This window comes from Periplaneta americana, chromosome 8 (assembly GCF_040183065.1).
Source record: "Periplaneta americana isolate PAMFEO1 chromosome 8, P.americana_PAMFEO1_priV1, whole genome shotgun sequence".
Lineage (NCBI taxonomy): Eukaryota > Metazoa > Arthropoda > Insecta > Blattodea > Blattidae > Periplaneta > Periplaneta americana.
In genome coordinates this window covers 67828515-67851214 of record NC_091124.1, presented here as the reverse complement: position 1 = coordinate 67851214, position 22700 = coordinate 67828515, and the positions used below count along the sequence as shown (strand labels likewise).

Genomic DNA, 22700 nt, shown 5'->3' with positions numbered 1-22700 from the left:
ACGAGTAGAATATAAAAAGAAAAATGTTTATTTAATATTACACTATTATTTACATTTCTTAATTGTTTTAATTCTACTTCAATGTCTTTATTATTGATTTGGTATGACGTGTCTATCGGTAACTTACATAAAGCAAGCAGCACTATTTTTTTCTTCAATAAATGGATTTCCTTTCTATAAGAAATTAATAAAACACATTGAACTAAAACTGTTTCCACCTTCATTATAAGCAAGTTCACAAGTTCTTCATTTGAAACGAATGAAGAGTGGACACAAACACAAATGGACACAGTGATTACATTAGGTTCTAATCATATTTGTGCATGATCGCATTTAAAATTATTAATTCTTAATGATGTAATGATCTCTTTCTTTCTTTCTTTCTTTCTTTCTTTGCAACAAAGAAATGTACTAATACACTACACAATATAGAAGAAAATATGGTAACTTCATCAAGAAAGGGGACTGGAAAGTCAGCAATGGCTTTTTCATGAAGAAAAAACATTGCATTTGGCACTGACAACCAGATTGGAACACATCACACTAGTATAATAATGTCTCTTCTCTCGTGACTGATAATGGATTATGGATGATGATATTGATAATGATATAATGATTATGAAGTAAAAAATTAATGGAGAAATTGTGCAATTGGGAGTATTCTGAGGAAACATGTCTCAACATATTCTTGTTCATCACAATTTCCATTCAACACAAAAGAATTATAACAAGTCTCTAACAGTATGGAAAGCAAATATGCCATCTATATCATTGTATTACAATCGTTTGTCACTACTACAATAGTCAGTCTATGCTAGAACGAATTCCGCATATGCTGTTCTTTTCTTCAGACTAATATAATTCATTTTGAAACAGTGTTGTTGTTGTTGTTGACACTTTCAAAAAAACAAGTGTTACTCTCGTGAAGAAAATCCTAGGTTTTCCAAGCATTGATAATATTTAATCTCCCTGATATTACGGAAGTAATGAAGGATTTCATTTTCAGAATTATATCATTTAAAATCTGGGAAGCATTCATTGTGCTTGGCTAGCTTAACTGGATAAAGAAAACCATATCCTTTATACCGGGTGAATCTTCTCATCCTGCGGATTGAGAAGTTATGCAGTACCGGCATTTTACAGACTATACTGTAAACACAGTCCCCTGCATCGTATAACTTTCGGCCGAATTGACTGCTACGTGCTGCACTGAGCACAAGCAGTCACAGCCATCTATTTACAGGCAAATTCAATGTCTAAAATGTTCTACGCATTCAGACAGAAAACATGCTTTTCTAGAACGTTCTTGAAACACAGGTAGATTATGAAAAAAAAGTATGTATCCAGAGCCGTGAAAGGGGACCAGGACAATCCAGCATGTTAACTGTTGCGTTATCACAGCACAGTAACATAGCTCAACATTGTAGCCTTGTCGGACAGGCTGGTGAATGCAATGTGAGCACCTGCATTTCGCATCGTCTGTAAAATGCAGATTTGCCTAGTTACCAATCCGCAGGATGAGAAGATTCACTCTGTATCTGCAGAGCCCATCTGATATTACAGATTCAATTCGTTTTATTAGATTTACTTTTTTATTTATTTGTAGAATTTTATAGTTATTTTGAGATTTTACTTTATTAACAAAGGTCAGTTGAGTACAACAGTATAAGGGTAAAAAATGTATATTTTGAAAACATTTCTACAGTACATACTTAGTGATGTGTGATACCAGTTCTTTGGACTAACCAAGCACAAGGGATATAATAGAGTAGATAATCCTTCCAAATCATGAGTGATACTATGCTCTGGACAGAATCCGTAAACAAATGCGAAATTTTGGATAGCTGAAATCTAAATATATAATTCAAAGCCTCAAAATATTACTCATAACCTATTGTCATACCTACTAGGTTTATTCCACCAACTTGTTCCCACCATATTCTCTTCTGTTTCCCTTTTGTTTTTTTATCCTTTGAAATTCACGAACTTGAATATCTAGTCTTTATACCCCACATACGTAATTTTCTTGTTTAAGAGCAAGAGAAATTAAAAACATTCCATAATAATATTTAATGTTAGGAAACTTAAATATTACATCACTATTGCTATCTAATTCCCTTCCTGTTCTTTAAACCTCACTCAAAATTTTCAGTCATGCAACGTGGTGAATTTACACATATTGTAAATGGAAAAAAAAAAATTAACAAATGTATATCTATGGGTATACATATTAAATACTTCACACCTAGAGCTTGCGTAATAAAGTTTAATATCTGACGAAATGTTACGCAGTAAAAAAACACATTCCAGCTTTCAATATAGCAATTTTCATAATATTCGAAAACTCTGTACTACTCCATGTGCAGTCAGTCATAGATTACTGCTAGCTTTAAGACTGGAAGAATGACGCCTACAGTGCTGACAGCAGAAAGAGAAGCAGCTATGTAACATACTCAATGACAATGCATAGCACTTTTATGCCAATACTTTCATGAAAGAACTTCTTAACAGAATAGAAACAGAAATAAGAAATCAGCCAGTCCTGCTCCAGAGATTCAACCCAATGTAAGCCTCCAAACGAAGCTGTAAATATTTAAGATTGCTAGAAAAGAATTACCTTCAGAGAGAAATTAACAGCTTAGTATATTCTTAAAACAACAGCGCTATACAAACTGGATCCTGGAGATAAAGAAAATCCATGAAAATAAAGTGTTAGTCCAATGAAGTAGTAAGTGTAGAAGAAATCTGGTAAGATAATGATTGGTAATTAAAAGACAAAATTTGCTATTTAACATTAATTCAGTGGAACCCTTGTGATATTCTCATGAGTCCAATATATGCCAAATAAAAAAAAACTCTGAAGTTAAAAAAACTCTAATCCAAATTAAGTTTAATATCAGAATACTTTTTGAGCAATACCTAATAAAATTATTTTCCATAGTATTTCTGTTATGAGTGATTTACTATCGGAAAATAATCATATCTACTGTCAAGAATGTAACAAGACCACAGCTCAAACATTCAAGTGCCAAGGCACACCATTAGTTAAACAGCTAGAGTGTTATCTTTCATCCTGGTAACTCAGGTTTGAATCCCAGCGGGTTCAGTGGAATTTGTAGTGGTAGGCTTTTGTAGGATACTCCCATTTCCCCTAACAGCATTCCATTAATTATTCTCATGAAGCATCATGTAATTCGGCTCCCATAGTGCACCAAAGGTAACACCTATGACAGCAGAAAGAACTACAGCTTTGGCATAACACTCGTAGATGAATGTTGCAAAGTACCCTGGATTAAAAAAAGACATTTAAATGCCATTTAGGGTAACAAGATATATATTTACTATCTCGATTATTGTTTCCTAGCATTTATGAGAGCTGACAATTACGAAAAACTGTATCAAATTATTAGTACATTAATAAATCGCTCTTCATAAGAGTACTTTATTACCTGGGTTGATTTAGTAAAGGAATGAAAACTTTTGGGAATTTCATATATGACATTTAATTTCTTCATGATGTGTCTTAGAACACACTCGCAGATCATTTCATTTCTCTCTTTATGTTATGCAAGAAAACAAAATAAAAAAAAATAATTTGAGCCAATTTAGAGTTTTTCAGCATTTTATGTTCTTAATTACAAATAAAGATCTTAATCTTTTTCTCAAAATTATTGTATTTCAAGTGCAAAGTGGATAAATCGACTCGCAAATATTGAATATGAATAGTTCAGGAGAGACCCCTTTACACAGACAAAGACAGATAGTACGTGCAAAACCACTTTCTGTATCAGGAATGCTGAAAACGTGTATTTCGGCGAAAATTTCGAACTGGAAATCGATTTTTTGTGGCATCACAATACTTCTTCTGACAAGAAAGTAAAATTTTTAACATGCACAGACTTTTTGATTATAATGGGAATAAAATTTCTGGGTGCATTATTGAAACAATGATAAAAATTATATATTTAAGAGAAAGAACAAGACATATTGGACTCTCTTGATATTTAAATAGGTTCCACTGTATTTTAAAAGATGAAAGATAGCTGATAATAATGAATGTAAGTATCATCACAGAAAATATAAAATCTATATATTACATAAAATAAGTTTAAAACCTACAGTCAACATAAGATTATCTATCATATCATTAGAATGGTATATAATACAAGTTGTTACGAACTTATCATATCATACATGGAATAAACGCTGCTATTATATTCCAAAAGATATTCATGGCAAGAAACTTTTACAATAATCTCCATATACCATATTCCAACGCATAATCGTCGCATTTCTAATGCTGTTTAATTTCCAGTGACAATATACGGTGCGACCATTATGTGAAGAATAAATTAAAATGGTAATGATTGGTCGTGTCAACTTTCAGTGATCAGCTTCCATATAATGGAGGCATGTGTGAGCAAGCAGGGCCAAGTTGCGTGATTCATAGCAGAAGAGGAGGAGAGAGGAAGAAAGGGAACCGGTATTAATGTGGAATGCTGGAACTTTAACGTGATTAATACCTTAAAAAAATAAATAAAAAATTACTGTGGTGTTATTGAATTAAAAACACTCTTTTATTGACTAAAAACATTCACAGTATTACTGAATCACATCTACCGGTACATCTGATAACTGAAGTTGATATTATCTGACTACTGGATCAGTCTATGGTAAGATAATATTAGTATTTGAACACTCGTAAACAACAATCACTCTCAACCAACAATTATACCGAAAGTATTTATGGCCACTGGCTTGGTGCTAACATTTCTCACCTTCACTTCATTCACTTTTGTCAGTGACAAGTACTGTTTCACGCACATTCGACCTTCAGCGTAAAGGTACTTTGTGTTGCAGTGGCGGCATGTTATTTTTAAATAATTCTTCATCGTATGAACAGAAATATCCAATATGCAGTGAAGTTTAAAAGTCCTGATCAGTTTATCTATAAATAAGGGTGCGACCATTGTGTGATGTCGATGATTATGCGATGAAATATGGTATAATAATTCTATTTTGCATTAGTGTGGTTAAAATGGTTTCATGTAATTTACTATTCCAATTCTATTGATTATCGTTGAAAGAAATTCTGAAGGGAACTAATTTAATTTATGAATTTCAATTTCCCATAACTATGGTCCTGGAACACAATTATGGTCCATGATACAACTATTTAAAGAACATTGTAGAAAGAAAATAGGCCGTTTGTAGATAGTTGCAGTGACTTGACTACAAACTACAGTACAGCAAAAATATAGATAAACGAGGTACTATGTTATGGAGTATAAGATTTGAATGGGCCATAGTTGTGTTCCAGGACCATAGTTATGGGAAATGACGGTACCGGTACTACAGTATCATGATTTTAGTCAAAATATGTCTCGCAACATTCTGTTGAATTTGTATCTCAAATGCATTTAAAGATATATGAATTTTGCATTGTAGCTGCATTCAGACTATTTCAACAATGCATTCAAATATTCTGAAATACTCTTTTAATTTAAATTATCATTTAATTATATCTAGTAAGATTTACTACAGATTTAAAAATAGGGTGTAAAAACAGTTACACAGAAAGCTACAAACCATAATTATGAATTTAAAGTTTCACATTCTTTCTCAAACTTCACCAGGCTTCTTAAACTAAGACATCACATATGAAATGAGAATTTTGCTGAAAGCTCACAGCATTAATATAGAATTGCAGTTAACTATTAGTTAAATTATCTTTTATTTTATTGGATGAACGGCAAACTGTCAAGTATCTACCATTAGTTAAAAGAAATATATATATATATATATATATATATATATATCTTTTTTTCATTACTGCATTTCATTAGCAATTAAATAAATTGCAAAAAGTTCCTTTGCTGAACACACTGCAACAGAAATAACGAAAAATGAAAATATTTACATTATGACAAAATATGATAATGGTTAATGCTGAGAGGTTTCCTAAAACACTGTGTTAAAAATGTACAATAGTGAAGTCAATTTTTCAAAATGTAGTCATGACCAACCTTATCTGTATGTAATGGGCTCAGTATTGTGGTAGCTGGATCCTCGGGAGTATAGTAGTCAGAATCCTCGCCTGCAGCTGCTACTGTGCCTGTGTCAGCATCGCCTCCTCCACCAATAGTCTTTCCCACAAGTACAGCTGCCAACATAACAATCGCATTTTTATATCAATAATCATTCATTTCGTGGTTAAACTGCTGTATTATAAAACTGAAGATTACAGATTCGATTCCGATAGAGACATGGATTTTTCTAATTGACCTAATCCTTCCAGCTGCACTAAGGTCCTAGGGCTGACTTAGCCTCTAAGAGAAATATGTGCCAGGGACTTTTCCTTGTGATAAAAGGTGACAAGCATATAGAACTGACATTTCTACTGTTCCTAATGTTGTCTACAAATGATGAGAGACTTTAACTTCCCACTTCCTTGTGGGGCTCCATGGTATGTAATGAGAGATAGGTAACTTTACCTTTTGACATAGAGTAGAATATCTTTTTGTTCGCACTTCGTACGTATATGAAGCCAAATTCACTTAGAGAGTCACGAAATTAGACGACCTAATCTGAGAGAGCTAATAGAGATATCCAAATAAACAAAACTGCACTTTAGATTAAAGAGACGAACGTTTCTGAGATGCACAGTTCGAATGAAGAGTCATCACTATAGGTGTGGTGGGGATAGTGACAGTATAGATGGATAAAATGTTGTGTCACTTGCCAACAGCTATAACTCGGAAACAGCACATCGCACAGTACTTGTAAATGCAGTGATGGTGCGTCAATAAGAGCACAAGACCACGTGAACATCTTGTTTCTGTCAATGCACGGTTATTTTTATTATTTAATGTCGCACTGACGTATTGGGAAGGTATAATATCCGAATTCAGTAGTTTAAACTTCCCACAACTTTCACAGGCTTCTTGTATAAATTTGGCAACATACGTTCACATGAAATCCGTGCCCTTTTCAAGGAGACTACACAAATTGACACACATGAGCATGACAAAATTGTCTGTAGCTGGCCACTTATGACTCGTCAAAAGCACAAGGCATTAAGTGAACACTGAAACTATCCTGCAGATGTCAGATGCGTTCTCGAGATATGAAATAATCTCCATTTTAGTCTATAGGTGTCAACATTTCTCACTGCCAGAGCTTTTATTATGTATGGGTGTGTGTACAGTGCTGCTTCGGGAGTATAATTTGTGAATTACTATACTTCAGAGTATAATATAACTAAGTAAATACTTAGTTATAATAACTAAGTACATATTATGTGCCATGCTATACCGGTAATGAAATGACATACCTACAAGATCAACATAGTGAGAAAACTGAAATAAAATAATTTGGGTTTCATTATTATTATTATTATTATTATTATTATTATTATTATTATTATTATTATAAATATCAATAAATACTTACTTACTTACTGGCTTTTAAGGAACCCGCAGGTTCACTGCCGCCCTCACATAAGCCCGCCATTGGTCCCTATCCTGAGCAAGATTAATCCATTCTCTATCATCATATCCCACCGCCCTCAAATCCATTTTAATATTATCTTCCCATCTACGTCTCGGCCTTCCCAAAGGTCTTTTTCCCTCCGGCCTCCCAACTAACACTCTATATGCATTTCTGGATTCGCCCATACGTGCTACATGTCCTGCCCATCTCAAATGTCTGGATTTAATGTTCCTAATTATGTCAGGTGAAGAATACAACGCGTGCAGTTCTGTGTTGTGTAACTTTCTCCATTCTCCTGTAATTTCATCCCTCTTAGCCCCAAATATTTTCCTAAGCACCTTATTCTCAAATACCCTTAACCTATGTTCCTCTCTCAAAGTGAGAGTCCAAGTTTCACAACCATAAAAAACAACCGGTAATACAACTGTTTTATAAATCCTAACTTTCAGATTTTTTGTCAGCAGACTGGATGATAAAAGCTTCTCAAACGAATAATAACAGGCATTTCCCATATTTATTCTGTGTTTAATTTCCTCCCGAATATCATTTATATTTGTTACTGTTGCTCCAAGATATTTGAACTTCTCCACCTCTTCAAAAGATAAATTTCCAATTTTTATATTTCCATATCGTACTATATTCTGGTCACGAGACATAATCATATACTTCGTCTTTTCGGGATTTACTTCCAAACCTATTTCTTTACTTGCTTCCAGTAAAATTCCCGTGTTTGTGGATTTTCTCCTAACATATTCACGTCATCCGCATAGACAAGCAGCTGATGTAACCCATTCAATTCTAAACCCTCTCTGTTATCCTGGACTTTCCTAATGGCATACTCTAGAGCAAAGTTAAAAAATAAAGGTGATAGTGCATCTCCTTGCTTTAGCCCACAGTGAATTGGAAACGCATCTGACAGAAACTGATCTATACGAACTCTGCTGTACGTTTCACTGAGACACATTTTAATTAATCAAACTAGTTTCTGGGAATACCAAATTCAATAAGAATATCATATAAAACTTCTCTCTTAACCGAGTCATATGCCTTTTTGAAATCTATGAATAACTGATGCACTGTACCCCTATACTCCCATTTTTTCTCCATTATCTTGTGAATACAAAATATCTGGTCAATAGTTGATCTATTATGCCTAAAACCACACTGATGATCACCAATAATTTCATCTACATATGGAGTTTATCTTCTCAAAAGAATATTGGACAAAATTTTGTACGACGTCAACAAAAGTGATATTCCTCGAAAGTTACTACAGTTAGTCTTGTCCCCCTTCTTAAAGATAGGTACGATTATGGACTCCTTCCATTGATCTGGTACAATTTCCTTTTCCCAAATAGCAAGTATAAGCTTATAAATTTCTTTAGATAATGCACTTCCACCCTCTTGTATTAATTCTGCTGGAATTTGATCGATACCTGGAGACTTATAATTTTTTAGATTTTCTATCGCAATTTCGACTTCAGAAAGTGTGGGTTCGGGTACAAATGGATCAGCAATTTGTATTTCAATTTCGTCCCGATCATTTCTATTTGGCCTATGTATATTTAGGAGTTGTCCAAAATAGTTTTTCCATTTGTTCAGGATTGAATTAGCATCTGCAAGCAAGTCACTATTCTCATCCTTGATCACGTTTACCTTTGCCTGATATCCATTCTTGAATTCCTTTATGCCCTTATATAAATCTCAAATGTTTTTATTTTTACTATTTATTTCTACCTCATTCAGTTTTTCCTTCAAGTAATCTCTCTTTTTATTCCTAAGCGTACAATTTGCTTCCCGTCTTTTATTGAAATAATTATCTCTATTCGCCTCAACTGGATCCTGTAAGAATTTCAATTTTGCCTGTTTCCTTCTTTCTACTATCATGTAACAATCTTCATCAAACCACGGTTTCTTTTTCTTAGTTTCATAATAACCTATGCTGCAATTTTGATATTATCTCGGATATTTTCCCACATGCTATTAACATCTAACTTTTCCTCAACTTCGTCGGAACTTGCTAATACGTCAAACCTATTTGAAATTTCGACCTGATAATTTTGCTTAGCTTCCTCGTCCTTTAATTTCGGAATATTGAATCTTCTAATATTAACTTGTTGCTCTACTCGCTTGGCTACTGATAGTCTTTCTCTTAGTTCTCCAATTACCAAATAATGGTCAGAATTACAGTCTGCCCCCCTGAAGGTTCGAATGTCTACTATAGTAGTATGTCTTCGTTTATCTATCAAGATGTGATCTATCTGGTTATGTGCCAATCCATCTGGAGAAGTCCAAGTATATTTATGTATATCCTTATGGGGGAATGTTGTACTTTTGACAATTAAATTTTTTGATGTGGCAAAGTTGACTAACCTAACTCCATTGTCATTACTAGTTATGTGTAGGCTCTCTTTTCCAATAGTTCGTTTAAAAATATCCTCCTGTCCTACTTTAGCATTGAAATCCCCCAATAAAATTTTCATGTGATATCTAGGCAATTGATCAAAAGTATGTTCCAATTCCTCATAGAAGCTATCCTTTATATGGTCGTCTTTCTCTTCTGTAGGTGCATGAGCATTTATAACTACGATATCGCACCATCTACCCTTAAGTACTAAATACGATAACTTATCACTGATAAATTCGACCTTTTTTACTGCTGATTTTATTCTTTTATGAATAAAGAATCCTGTTCCTAATTGGTGATTATCGTTTCCTTCCCCATAATACAACAAATAATCTCCTATTTGCATTATGCCGTTCTCATCTAACCTAACCTCCTGTACTCCCACAAAGTCTATTCTATATCTAGCTAGTTCTTTTGCTACTAATGTTACCCCTCCTGTTCTATATAGACTTGTAACATTCCAAGTACCAAATCTCAAAACCTTATTCCTTTGCTGTGATGGTGCCAGAGAATCAGTCTCATTCTGAGGCTTATTTGAAGGATTCGTAACAAGCTGTTTTTTTCGGTGATGGGTTGTTAGCCCTTCGCCCAACCCCCAAGCTGGAGGACCACCTCTCATCGGCTGTCCGCGACTGCTTATTCAATATATTCACAGCTACCCTCCATATCTGGAGGCAGTCTCCTCGATCCGCAACCTGAGGACGCACCATGCCGTGGTGATAGGGACCCACAATACATGGAAATATCAATAAATAGATAAGTTAAATAAAAGTGTTATTGTTCTTAATGTATATTTTTAACTTTTTCGATAGTAGGACGTTAGAATAATTACATTTATATTAAGCATATTAATTTTGACTAATGATTTCAAGTTCTCTTCGGTTTTGGAACACAAAATTGTGAAAACACAATATTTTATCGCGAGCCGCCACTGAGTAAATGTGTCATTCAATTCTGAATTACAAGTTCTACTAAATAACAAAACCAATTTCTAAAATTTGAGAAAGTTTGAACAAAAATAATTTTGAAAAAATTGTGTTCAAGAGTTAGTTTCGGTGAAATGTCGAAGTATATGATCATATCATAGACTTATCTTAGGCAGAAAGATTGTCAATGATAAATCAGACTTATTCTACATAGAAAAATTGTAGTTGTGTCAACGTATACAGCTTCTGACTTTTTTTATCAAGAAAGATTAAGTTTTTGAATTTCAATATTTGTAAATTTACCTTGACTGCTACTAGCCATTGTTGCTAGATCATCGTCACCCTCACCAACTTCCACTTTCAGCTCCAAATCATCATCATCCTCAAGATCATCACCAGAGGGTACTACCACAGAATCAAGTGGAAGGGGGTCAGTGCTAGTTGCTGCATCTAGAAGTGGAGACAATTTCTCAGCTTCACTGTCTTCATCTTGTGTCTGAAGTGACAAAAGAAACACAACTTTCAAATAACCTGGCCAGAAATGGATATTAAACAGAAATTAATAGTAAGCATAAAATATAAAAATTAAATGAACGAACGAACAAGCCACAATCTGCAATACTCAACAACCCCACTCTCATATCTCAACACCTTTTAGCTTAAAAGGATATGAATATGTGATAGTCCATCTATATAAAATAGAAACTTTAGAATTACTAAACTGCACTCTTTGTAATGACAACATTATTAAAAGACTAAAAAAAATATAAATATTTCAACTAAGGAATCCACTTTCTGTGGTAATTAGGAACAGCACACCTGTTATATTCTTACATTACTCCTAATTACCACAGAAAGTGGATTCCTTAGTTGAAATATTTGTATTTTTCTTATTCTTTTAATAATCTCTTCATCTTTCCATCTTTCAAATTCAGCTCAGTCATTATATTTTTATGTGGTTGGTTTGGATAGTAGTCATGAAAAAAAACTCTGCAGGGTCTTAAGTAACAGTAAAACAATCAGTGATCTAGGGTTCGAAATAAGAAGGCAAATGTAAGCGTTCCATGAGCCTGTACATTGAAAGAAATAATATTTTACAATTATTGTAGAAATGCTAATTAAGAAAGAAAACTCAGTATCTCAAGATAGACCAATTTCAAAGCGAACTGTTGCCTTGATCTCGATGAAATTTTCAACAAGAGAGATATAAATCCTGAAAAAGCAAAGGCCGTTACTCTAGAACAATTAACAGAAAATATCCATAAGAAGATTGGCTGAATATTCACACAGATGGCTCTCTCAGGGATCAAGATGAAGGAGCAGGAGCAGGGCATACTTGTTTATACCTAACTTTTATTATAAAAGTGTTGGAAGATATACAATGAAATTTAAAGGCGAAGTTGAAGTCTTTACAAATCACTTCAAAATATATTTGATCAGTTACACAAATGCAAAAATAGTTTTCCTATCTGATTCTAAAGCCGTAATGCAGGCCACTGGTTCAACTATAGTATATCTCCTAAAATGAAAAAAATTTAAGAAATACTTTGCAGGATAAAACAAATTCAAAATTTGAATAAGAATATAGTTTTCCTATGGATCCCAGCCCACTGAATGGTAATGAGAAAGCTAATATGTCAGCCAAGGAAGAAACTAAAATCAACATAAAAACAAACTACAGTTTTCTTACGAACTTATTAAACAGATTACAAAAATGAGAATTTTATTAACTACAACCATGACAACAATTCAATAGCAGAACTCCAAAATCGAAGATGGAAAACGTTTAAATTTACAATCTAAAATATGCTGGGACCAGGTTCAGATTAGTTCTTGGTAAGGATTGCGCACACGAGCATGCGCACAGGCCCACGCGCGCGCGCACGCACGCACGCACGCACACACACACACACACACACACACACACACACACACACACACACACACACCTACTATACTGGACCTCGGGAGCATCCCTCACCACAGACCAGCAATAATCAGCTAACCTAGATGTACTCCATTTACCTTGGTATCACTTGTCAAATGTTGAAATTGTCTGGTGAAAGCGCTCTCCATGTTCATCAGAAACTGCACCACAATTTTCGGGGAAAAAGTCCAAATGAGAGTGAAGAAAGTGTATCTTCAATGATATATTGCACGCATCTGATGATAAGCCAGCATATTATTCACTATTTCGCTACAGCTTGGCGCACAATGGCACTTTTTAAGAAAAAGTGCGTGTTATGACCCAAATAATATGATATGTATTTTTCTCCACCTAAGCTAGGTTTCGATTAAGTTCAGTTAAACGATGTTTTACTATACTTACAAATGGCTTTTAAGGAACCCAGAGGTTCATTGCCACTCTCACATAAGTCCACCATCGGTCCCTATCCTGAGCAAGATTAATCCAGTCTCTACCATTATATCTCACCTTCCGTGGCCGACCATGATAATATCTTTGAAAAATATTGGAGTGCAAGAGGTCAAATGACTTTATTGTCAAACACCTGGCATTAGAAAACAACAACAACATATCTCACCTCCCTCAAATCCATTTTATTATTATCTACGTCTCGGCCTTCCCAAAGATCTTTTTCTCTCAGGTCTTCCAACTAACACCACAGTCCAGTATATACAGTCACGAAGCTTGAGTTGTTAGGGTGCTAGAAACAATAGACTGTGCCGGTACTATTTCGCATTGTCTGTAATGAGGTAATATTAGCGATCCTAGTGGTTAGCAACTATCTATGGATGCACATTTACTACGCATTGAGCTTCGTGACTGCATATACTAGACTGTGCTAACACTCTATATGCATTTCTGGATTCACTCAAACGTGCTACATCCCTTGCCCATCTCATACATCTGGATTTAATATTCCTAATTATGTTAGGTAAAGAATACAATACGTGCAGTTCTGCATTGTGTAACTTCCTCTATTCTCCTGTAACTTCATCCCTCTTAGGCCAAATATTTTCCTAAGCACCTCATTCTCAAACACCCATAACCTCAGTTCCTCTCTCAAAGTGAGAGTCCAAGTTTTATAATCATACAAAACAATCAGTAATATAATTGTCTTATAAATTCTAAATTTCAGCTTTTTTGAGAGCAGAATGAATAACAAAAACTACTCAACCGAATAATAACAGGCATTTCCCATATTTATTCTGCTTTAATGTTCTCTCGAATGTCATTTATATTTGTTACTCTTGCTCAAAGGTACTTGAATTTTTCGACCTTTTCAAAGGATAAATTTCCAATTTTTATATTTCCATTTCGTACAATATTCTGGTCACGAGACATAATCATATACTGTACTTTGTTTTTTTCGGGATTTATTTCCAAACCTATCTCCTTACTTGCTTCAAGTAAAATTCCCGTGTTTCCCCTAATAGTTTGTGGATTTTTCACTACTCTCAAGATAAGCTTTGTCATCAAAAATTGCGTTTAAACTTTCAGGGATTTGAATTCAGGTTTCTGGTTTGTAAAGCCGATGGTTTAGCTGTTTGTCTAAGAATGTGCTGTTCTACAGAGATGAATTAGTTTGGAAGGCAACTAATTTAATCCATTACCTCATCATGGTCCACTGAAGTCTTCTCATTAACAAGTCGAACTGTATCACGTGGTCTGAGGGCACTCTTATCTCGGCTATTGGGACGGCTACAATGCCGAACCAAAAGAGGTGATTTTGTTGTTTGATCTTTGTGGCTTTCTTCTTCTCGAGCCAGAAGGACGGACATACGGAACTGCAACAAAGTTATGAAAGGATATTCAATTATTTGCAAATAGAGTTTAACTTATTGACCAATACAGAACGAAATAGAAGTTGAGAATAGATTAGTGATCTCATTAAACACACAATTATTACATGCTAAGTTTTTATTATTCCAGCAGCCAACATTTGGGACAACCACACCCAAATGCATACCGTTTGGGATGATTTTCATAGGACGTATGGGACAATAATAAGATGTTTGGGACATTTTCCCTCTCAGTTTGTGCAGACTTGGGACTGTTTGGGTGATTGATACTCTAATATGATTAAAAATGTTATCACAGATTAAAATTCACATAATTAAACATGTTTAATTAAGCTAAAATTTACATAATTAAAAATGTTTGAACAGGCTAAAATTTACATAATTAAAAATGTTGTGACAAATTAAAATTAATATAATTTAAAATGTTAGTTTTATTCCTTATATTTAGGCAAGGCTCGTCAGGGACTGAAATTCACTCAAAACTTTACACAGCCTTAGAATGTTCCACCATTATACCTGATTTGTTTGGGCTGTAATGATACGAAACATTAAGATACTCCAGAAGTGTTAGTTTTTCAGTTTAAAATAATTCCCATTATTTTATTAACCGAGATTATTTTTCTTTAAGGCTTTACAAGGAGCATCAAACACGTTTCTTTCAATTAAATTTATTTTTAGCTACTTTCATGTTGAATGCAAAGAAGAACATCAATAACATTATGTACATTTAGGTGTGCGATATAGAAATGTTCATTAAAACGACTCTGGAAATATTCTGGTCTCTTATTTGTCCTAGGACATGAGGAAGGTTCAATTTATTTGATCCAGAATGCACCTTTTTCTCAGCTTTCTTTTTAGCAACAGTCATTGCAAGAGCTGAAGATATTTCCCTCTGAGTGAGATTCTGGCTGATATGTAGGTCTACAACTATTATCAGGCAGTACATCTCACTTGATGATATGTGTCAGAGGAAGAACAACTGTTTGTATACATCTGAAGTCTGATTAGTGTAATATGTAGCCAATCAGCAAGGTACAGTATGCAATGGAGGGGAAAAGGAACTGGCCACCCTACCCCATTATCTCCTGGCCTAATTGCCTCATACGTGGTGCCTTCTTGTATCACTTGTGAGGTTCAAATTTGTCTTCGAACAGTTGACTAAACAATACAGAATAGAAATGGGAAATACCTCTGGAGTATGACAGGCACTTCCATTCCCTCTGTCTCTGGGACTCTTAGTTACTTCGCAATCCTCAGGACTGGAAACCTGTTTTAGTGATGATGGAGTTCTCTCAATGCTGGACCTGAAAAAGAAAACTTTTGTAGAGTTTATGCTAAAAGAAAACAATAAAAATATTATAAATCACGGAAATTCTGTCTTACTCATTGCAAAACGAAATGTTTACTAAAACAAATGCAGTAATTATTACTGTGTATCCAGAATAACTGCTGTCCTGGACACGATTGTATTTAAAATTTTTGCCGCCCTCTCAATATAAATACAATCTATAAAAATTGAATCGAAACAAAGACAGAGAACTGAATAATCAATATTCAAATTAAAGTAGTAAAAACGAAGAAATGATACACAGAAAATAAAATTAACATCAATAATGATGTAGTATATATAGTACTTCCAGCGATCACCGTCCTATTTTTTTGCTGAATCTTAAATCTTCCAAATTTTGTTTCACCTCTTGACTGGTGAAATAGTCCCTCGTTGCTTTGTTCATTACCCAAAACATTGGATCATCACTAATTATTAGTTTACTTATTTTATTTCCACACTCATTGCTGCCTTTACTTTCATTACATGGACAATGATCGATATTGCGATTAATTTCACTTCCACTATCGTAATAACAGTAGTTGTAAGAGAAGTTGTATCACACAACACTGAAGATGTGTACTTGCATCGGTTTCTGAAAGAATGTCCAATTTCATTTTTAGCAACTGAAAAAAATGCTCTATTTTATATGTTACATTACCTAAGCACTTTCTGTTCTTATTCTAATTTATGTTTGATTATATTTCACTTTTAACGTCACTTAACTTGTTCCCACCCTAACTCAATAACTTCATAATCTAGTAATCACAGTCACCCACCTTCAAGCACATCACAACTTGTATACTACTATAGTTAATTCCAACTGCCAAGATTAATAACACATAATTATATGTCACATCACAACAACGAAACGAAATGAAATGCTAAGTGTTGGAAACTGTTGGTAGTTTATAAAGTTAATCAAGAATGGAAAAAGAAATATATTGAACATAAATAAATTCATAACTTTAAAGTTGAATAATTACTATTTTCTAACCAAACAGACTCCTCAAATTTCAGGTATTTAACCAATAAGTCGTCGTCGATTTTATGAAACCTCCTATGTAACAGTGCACAACATAATTTTTCAGGAGGAAGAAAAAAAGAATTAAAAATCAATTAATACAGTATATAAAGTAATTCAGTAGAAAACGTTGGTGAATATGATGAACATAAATGACATCATCGAAGATCAGTGTAGGCCTACTGATGTTTAATTAATTTTTGTTCCTCCTGAAAAATTATTTTCTGTACTGTCACACAGAAAGTTTCATAAAATCAATGACGAAGTGAACAATGTTAGCATACAGCAGGTTATTTTGCTTTGAAAGAACATGAGCTGTCGTGTAACAATTAAGCGACTTACAAGCTTCCAATGTGCGACAATAGCGTCTTGACTGGTATATTAATATAATCAGACAACTCTACTTTCTATTACATATTAGTTAATTAATTGAAGGAGTGAGATTGATATTGTCTTACAGACAAAATTCTACAGGAGAGCGTGTTAAAGGTTTAGAGTCCAATGCTATGTTAGGTACCATATCGTAATTTCTTTGGCGTATACTTACGTCATTTGTTGAGTAATTTTTATATTAACAGCAAGGCATCATTGTTAAGTAATCACACTAAGTGATCTCTCTCTCTTTCCCCTGAGTGTGTATGTAAAGGAGGAAGCTACACGGAAAGGGAAAGATATTTTGTGCATGTCAGACAATTTACAAATTGTGCGTGATATCATGTGAAACCATGCTCACACATATTACGCTAATTCGCGTACAAAAAATGCACTTTTTAGGAACTGCAACAGAAAATAAGAACGAAATTTTGAGGACAATTATTACAAACAATACTGACCCTCCACTCTGGTGTAATGTCAGCATGCCTAACTGCAAAACTAGAGGACCTGGGATGGCTCATATGAGGAAACAAAGAGGAAGGCAGAAAATAGGAAAGATTGGAGAATGCTGGGTTTGCAGTGAAAGACCTGCCCTTGGACAGAACACTAAATGAATGAAAGAATTAGATTCTTCAAAATAATGGGCGAGTGCTAACACCAGACATTTACAAGCAGCAAAATTTTCCAGTCATACAGCAGTGTGGTACAAGATCAGTTTGAGAAAATACAGCACAAACACAAAACAATGAACACACTCAATCCCAATGTGAATTAAATCTCCACTTCCCTGTCAAAAAAGTGAATCCCCAACACCAATTTGTGAAATCAAAATACATTAGCACTGAGATAAGGAAGAAAATTAACAATGGGAGGTACGTAGTCAACAGGAAACACAATTTTATTATTTTAATGAAATCAGTACTGTACCGAACTGTAGGATTCGAAAAGCAGACTTCAATACAACTAGGTTATAGGTGTAGTATATGGTTAGTTGTTTTTTCTTAATAAAATTTCGAAACAGTGCTCTCATCAGGTTTCCAAACTTCCCACCAACTAATTTCAGATTGTTTGCCATGAATCAGGACAGCCAAACAGACAAGTCGAATATTATTTCTTTCCGCCATTTAACTTATTATTTTCTACTGTTCCACAATTTTTTGCGTTACTACTATATTGATATCATTTTATTCAAATTAAGATTTTTTTTTAACATCTCTACAGTGCACCAAAGTCCGAGCCTTGTAGGTTAGCATAAGCTAAACTAATATCCAATATCAATATAACGATCATGTAAAAAACAAAACAGAAGCACTAGAAAGTAATAATAATAAAACAGTAGAATAATGCAGATTCTAATCAACACCCTCATACATACTAGTCTACATTGTTATCTCTTCAGTTATTCTGGCTCCTGATTAGTCAAAAAATTTGAGAGGCTGTTCTGCCAGTGAAACAGATACAATGTTGGTTTTCCACGCTGGTAATCTGAGTTCGAATTCTGGCAGATTCTAGTAAAATTTAAGGGGAACAAAGACAGTGCTTGGTGGTAGGCTTTCGTGGGGTACTCCCATTTCCCCTATCAGACTTTCACCACTGCTCCACTAATAATAAACCACCACCACCACCACCATCTCTACAGTGCACCAAGGTCCGAGCCTTGTAGGTTAGCATAAGCTAAACTAATATCCAATATCAATATAACGATCATGTAAAAAACAAAACAGAAGCACTAGAAAGTAATAATAATAAAACAGTAGAATAATGCAGATTCTAATCAACACCCTCATACATACTAGTCTACATTGTTATCTCTTCAGTTATTCCGGCTCCTGATTAGTCAAAAAATTTGAGAGGCTGTTCTGCCAGTGAAACAGATACAATGTTAGTTTTCCACGCTGGTAATCTGAGTTCGAATTCTGGCAGATTCTAGTAAAATTTAAGGGGAACAAAGACAGTGCTTGGTGGTAGGCTTTCGTGGGGTATTCCCATTTCCCCTATCAGACTTTCACCACTGCTCCACTAATACACCGCCGCCGCCACCGCCACCGCCACCGCCACCACCACCACCACCACCACCACCACCACCACCACCTCCACCACCATCACCACCACCACCACCACCACCCGGTTCTACGTAGTCTGCAAGTCATGGTATACTGAGGGCAATATTAAGAGAGTTATGCTCTAGAATGTCACTTCTAGATGGGGATGCATGGGTAAATGAAGCAGAGTCAAGTACTCGTCACTGGAGGAAAAGAAACAGCGTTTTAGGAAATAATTTTACGCAAAAATGGCTGATGATGTACAAGGTTTTTCGAGACTACTCTTCAAACCCTAAAATTGGGTAAGGGTTTCGTTGAAATGTCTGCATTTCCTGCCACAAATCTACTTTTGTACGATAAAAACAAGTTAAAGGGAGAATTATTAAACCATTTTTCCATACATAGATGTAGTAGTGATAATAGTAAGAAAAGGGAATTTTTGAGAATTCTTAACTCCTCATGCTTCTAGCTCTGTATTCTTGATAAGTTCCAGAACCTTCACTCCTATGTTGGGGTCATTCATACTGCTCAGTGATAGAGAGTTCCAAATAGCTGAAGTCTCCTTCTCTCGAAGACCTCATAATCAAGCAGTATGTGCTTTGCACCATACATAGAAAATGCAAGAAAAATTTTAATAAAATGTGAGGGATACATGTATATACAAATGACAAAAAAATGTATGTATTTTTAACTTTACACAATAAAAGAACTACACGACATATTTTGAACGTGAAATGAATTAAAATACCTACAATTAATAGATTACACATGGCTATTATGTAATGTTAAATATACAAAATTTAATTTAAGACAAAGCAAATGAATTTTAAAGAGAAAGGCAAAGATGTTGCTAAAACTGTTGATATAGTATTAATAAGTATGAATTAAATCACATTTACCAGAACTCTAATGCTGTGTAGACTCTGTTGTCACATGCCTCAAGTGCCCGTCACATACACATGCACATTTATATTACGTGCTTCAACCACCCACAGAAAAATCAAGTTTCCAGACCTATTGAGAACTTCTGCTGCCTGAACAGCCACTTCTTGGTCTGGTGTCTCAGCAACATCCAACGGGGGTGCAGCAGGTACACATCGAGTTGGACAAGGACCATTCAAGGCCTCAATGAGTGATACTGCTTCATAGCCAGCTGGAATGTTCTCACAACTCCCCTGCCACAATAAAATTCGGCAAATTGTTGTATTTTGCTTACTAAGTATGACTATAACTGTTATGCTAAACTGAACTGCAGTCCTCATAACAGAACTCATGTTGATATTTAAATTTAAAAAATCAGTCAAGTGTCATAAATAAGTAAATGAAAACCAAAGGAGGCTACTCCTTCCAATCACTATCAACAATAAAAACGAAATCAATGACTTGAGCCTGTAGCCAGATTTATTTCTCCATTAATTTGACGCTGGATGAACATGGTAACCGTGAATAGAATAATGCAGCATATAACAGTGACAATGAACAAACATTCATGTCTTTCAACAATAAATTATTATTTTTTTTTAATCCAATGCCACCAGGTTGTCTTTTCGACATTTCTGGTCTTCTCTCCTGGCCATGGCTTAGTTTTAACCCACTTCTGAGGTTGGGGCGCCTGGAAGGCGGAGTTACATTACCCCGATGGTGTGATATGATGATTATGATAATGTGGTGCCAGGAGAGGTCTTAAATCTAAACTTAACCTAAATTCCAGACCATGGACGAACATAGGAATAATCCCCTTTAAGGAAAAATTCCTGTGCTCTAACCGGGAATCGAAAAACGTATCTACATAACGCAAACTAATATATGTTCGAATATGTTTTGAAGGAAGTCTTTTTCTATTCTTCTCAAAAATAGCATAAATCAAAATTGAGTTCAAGAACAAAGTGTAACTTATTGGAATTTGCATGTAAATTTATTTTTCTTAATAAAATTAATATTTGAAAATGATAATTATGTTACAGAACAGGTACTATATTCAGTAATCCTGAAAAGCAATGAGATAGATCCCATAATGTAGAAATTTGATTTCATACTACTATAAACTTGAAAATGTTAACATCCTTTATTTTGAAACTGACTAGATATTTGAATTTTACATTTCTACTAATAAATTATTATGAAAAAAAGTTCCTTAATAAAGCCTATTGAATTTTTTAATACATGCAAAAATGTACTTTTCTAATATATTACACCATCACATTTGCACTACTATAATATAAAACAAAATGTTCAGTTAACAACTTTAAGGCTTTAATTTATAATATTTGAAATAAGGTCAATAAAAGAACTGTTGAGAGAAGAGATATGCGTTATAAAATTACAACTTATGACACAAAGTCATTTTGAAATTAATGCATTAATGAGTTTCTTTTACCAAACGCCCAGTTACTTCTAATCACACTATGACTTTAAAAGGCAGTTTAATTAAAGTCTTAAAATATAAATATTAATAAATGTGCCTAACTTGTTGAGGTCCCAGCTCGTTGGTTACCTCTGGAGGCAAGATGGCCCCTTGAGGAACAGCAGAGGACTTCTGAAGTGCACGGATCTGCAGCAATGCTCGAAAGGGTGCTCGACAGATGGGACAATTGTTGGCCTGTAATATGACGTAACATGAATGTCAATTATTTGCTTAGCTATTATTTGCCATTTTCTCATAAAGTTCTAAAAAAACAAAACAGAATTATTGTGAAAGAGTTTTGATCTTGAATAACTCTTCTCGGGTTCTCAGCCAGGTGAGTTGGAGATTAGCTTCCAAGCTTTCGACGGCTAGCTCTGCCATCTTCTTCAGGGACGAAGTGATGTGGGACCACGTCTAGCCGGTATATATGCAAAAGTAGGGCTTCCCGCTGCGGGTCAATCAGGAGCTAGTTCCTAGTCCCGACCGCCAGGCGCATTCTGGTTGGTGGACACGGCAGCCAATCAGGAGCTACTTGCTGGTCCCGACTGTCTGCCGTGTGCTGGTGGTCTAAGCGTATTGATGGCAGGTTTCCATGCTGTACTCAGCTGTAGACCCCCGTCTCTGTTGAAATTATTGCCATCTAGCTGGATTTCGATGGCTTCCTTGATAACTAAGTCCCAGTATGTAGATGACACTTTGGTCGTCTGGCCTCATGGAGAAGAAAAACTTCAGGAGTTCCAAGAATACCTGAACAATATCCACCCGAACATCCAGTTCACGAAAGAGGTGGAAAAAGACGGATGTCTCCCCTTCTTAGACATTCTCATCTCCAGGAAGTCAGATGGCACACTGGGTCACAGAGTATACAGGAAACCGACTCATACCGATCTATATCTCAATGGAGCTGGCCTTCTATGCCCAAGGTTGCGGGTTCGATCC

At 34.9% G+C, this 22700-nt stretch overlaps 1 protein-coding gene across 10 annotated transcripts in view; it reads right to left on the bottom strand.

The window, feature by feature from the left end:
- The window catches only part of Mrgn1 (Mahogunin ring finger 1), an 81847-nt gene that overhangs the window by 43310 nt on the left and 15837 nt on the right, over nt 1–22700 (bottom strand). For 6 of the 10 annotated variants that reach the window (XM_069833046.1, XM_069833042.1, XM_069833047.1 and 3 more), the window contains exons 7-12: nt 21825–21956; nt 20372–20532; nt 15779–15893; nt 14401–14574; nt 11128–11320; nt 6027–6163 (exon numbers count right to left, since the gene is read on the bottom strand). In XM_069833046.1, coding sequence (XP_069689147.1) covers nt 6027–6163; nt 11128–11320; nt 14401–14574; nt 15779–15893; nt 20372–20532; nt 21825–21956 — 912 coding nt within the window. Of the gene's footprint in view, nt 1–2617; nt 2680–5787; nt 5886–6026; nt 6164–11127; nt 11321–14400; nt 14575–15778; nt 15894–20371; nt 20533–21824; nt 21957–22700 lie in introns of those variants that run through there. The other 4 variants (XM_069833050.1, XM_069833049.1, XM_069833048.1 and 1 more) reach the window with 3 other exon arrangements.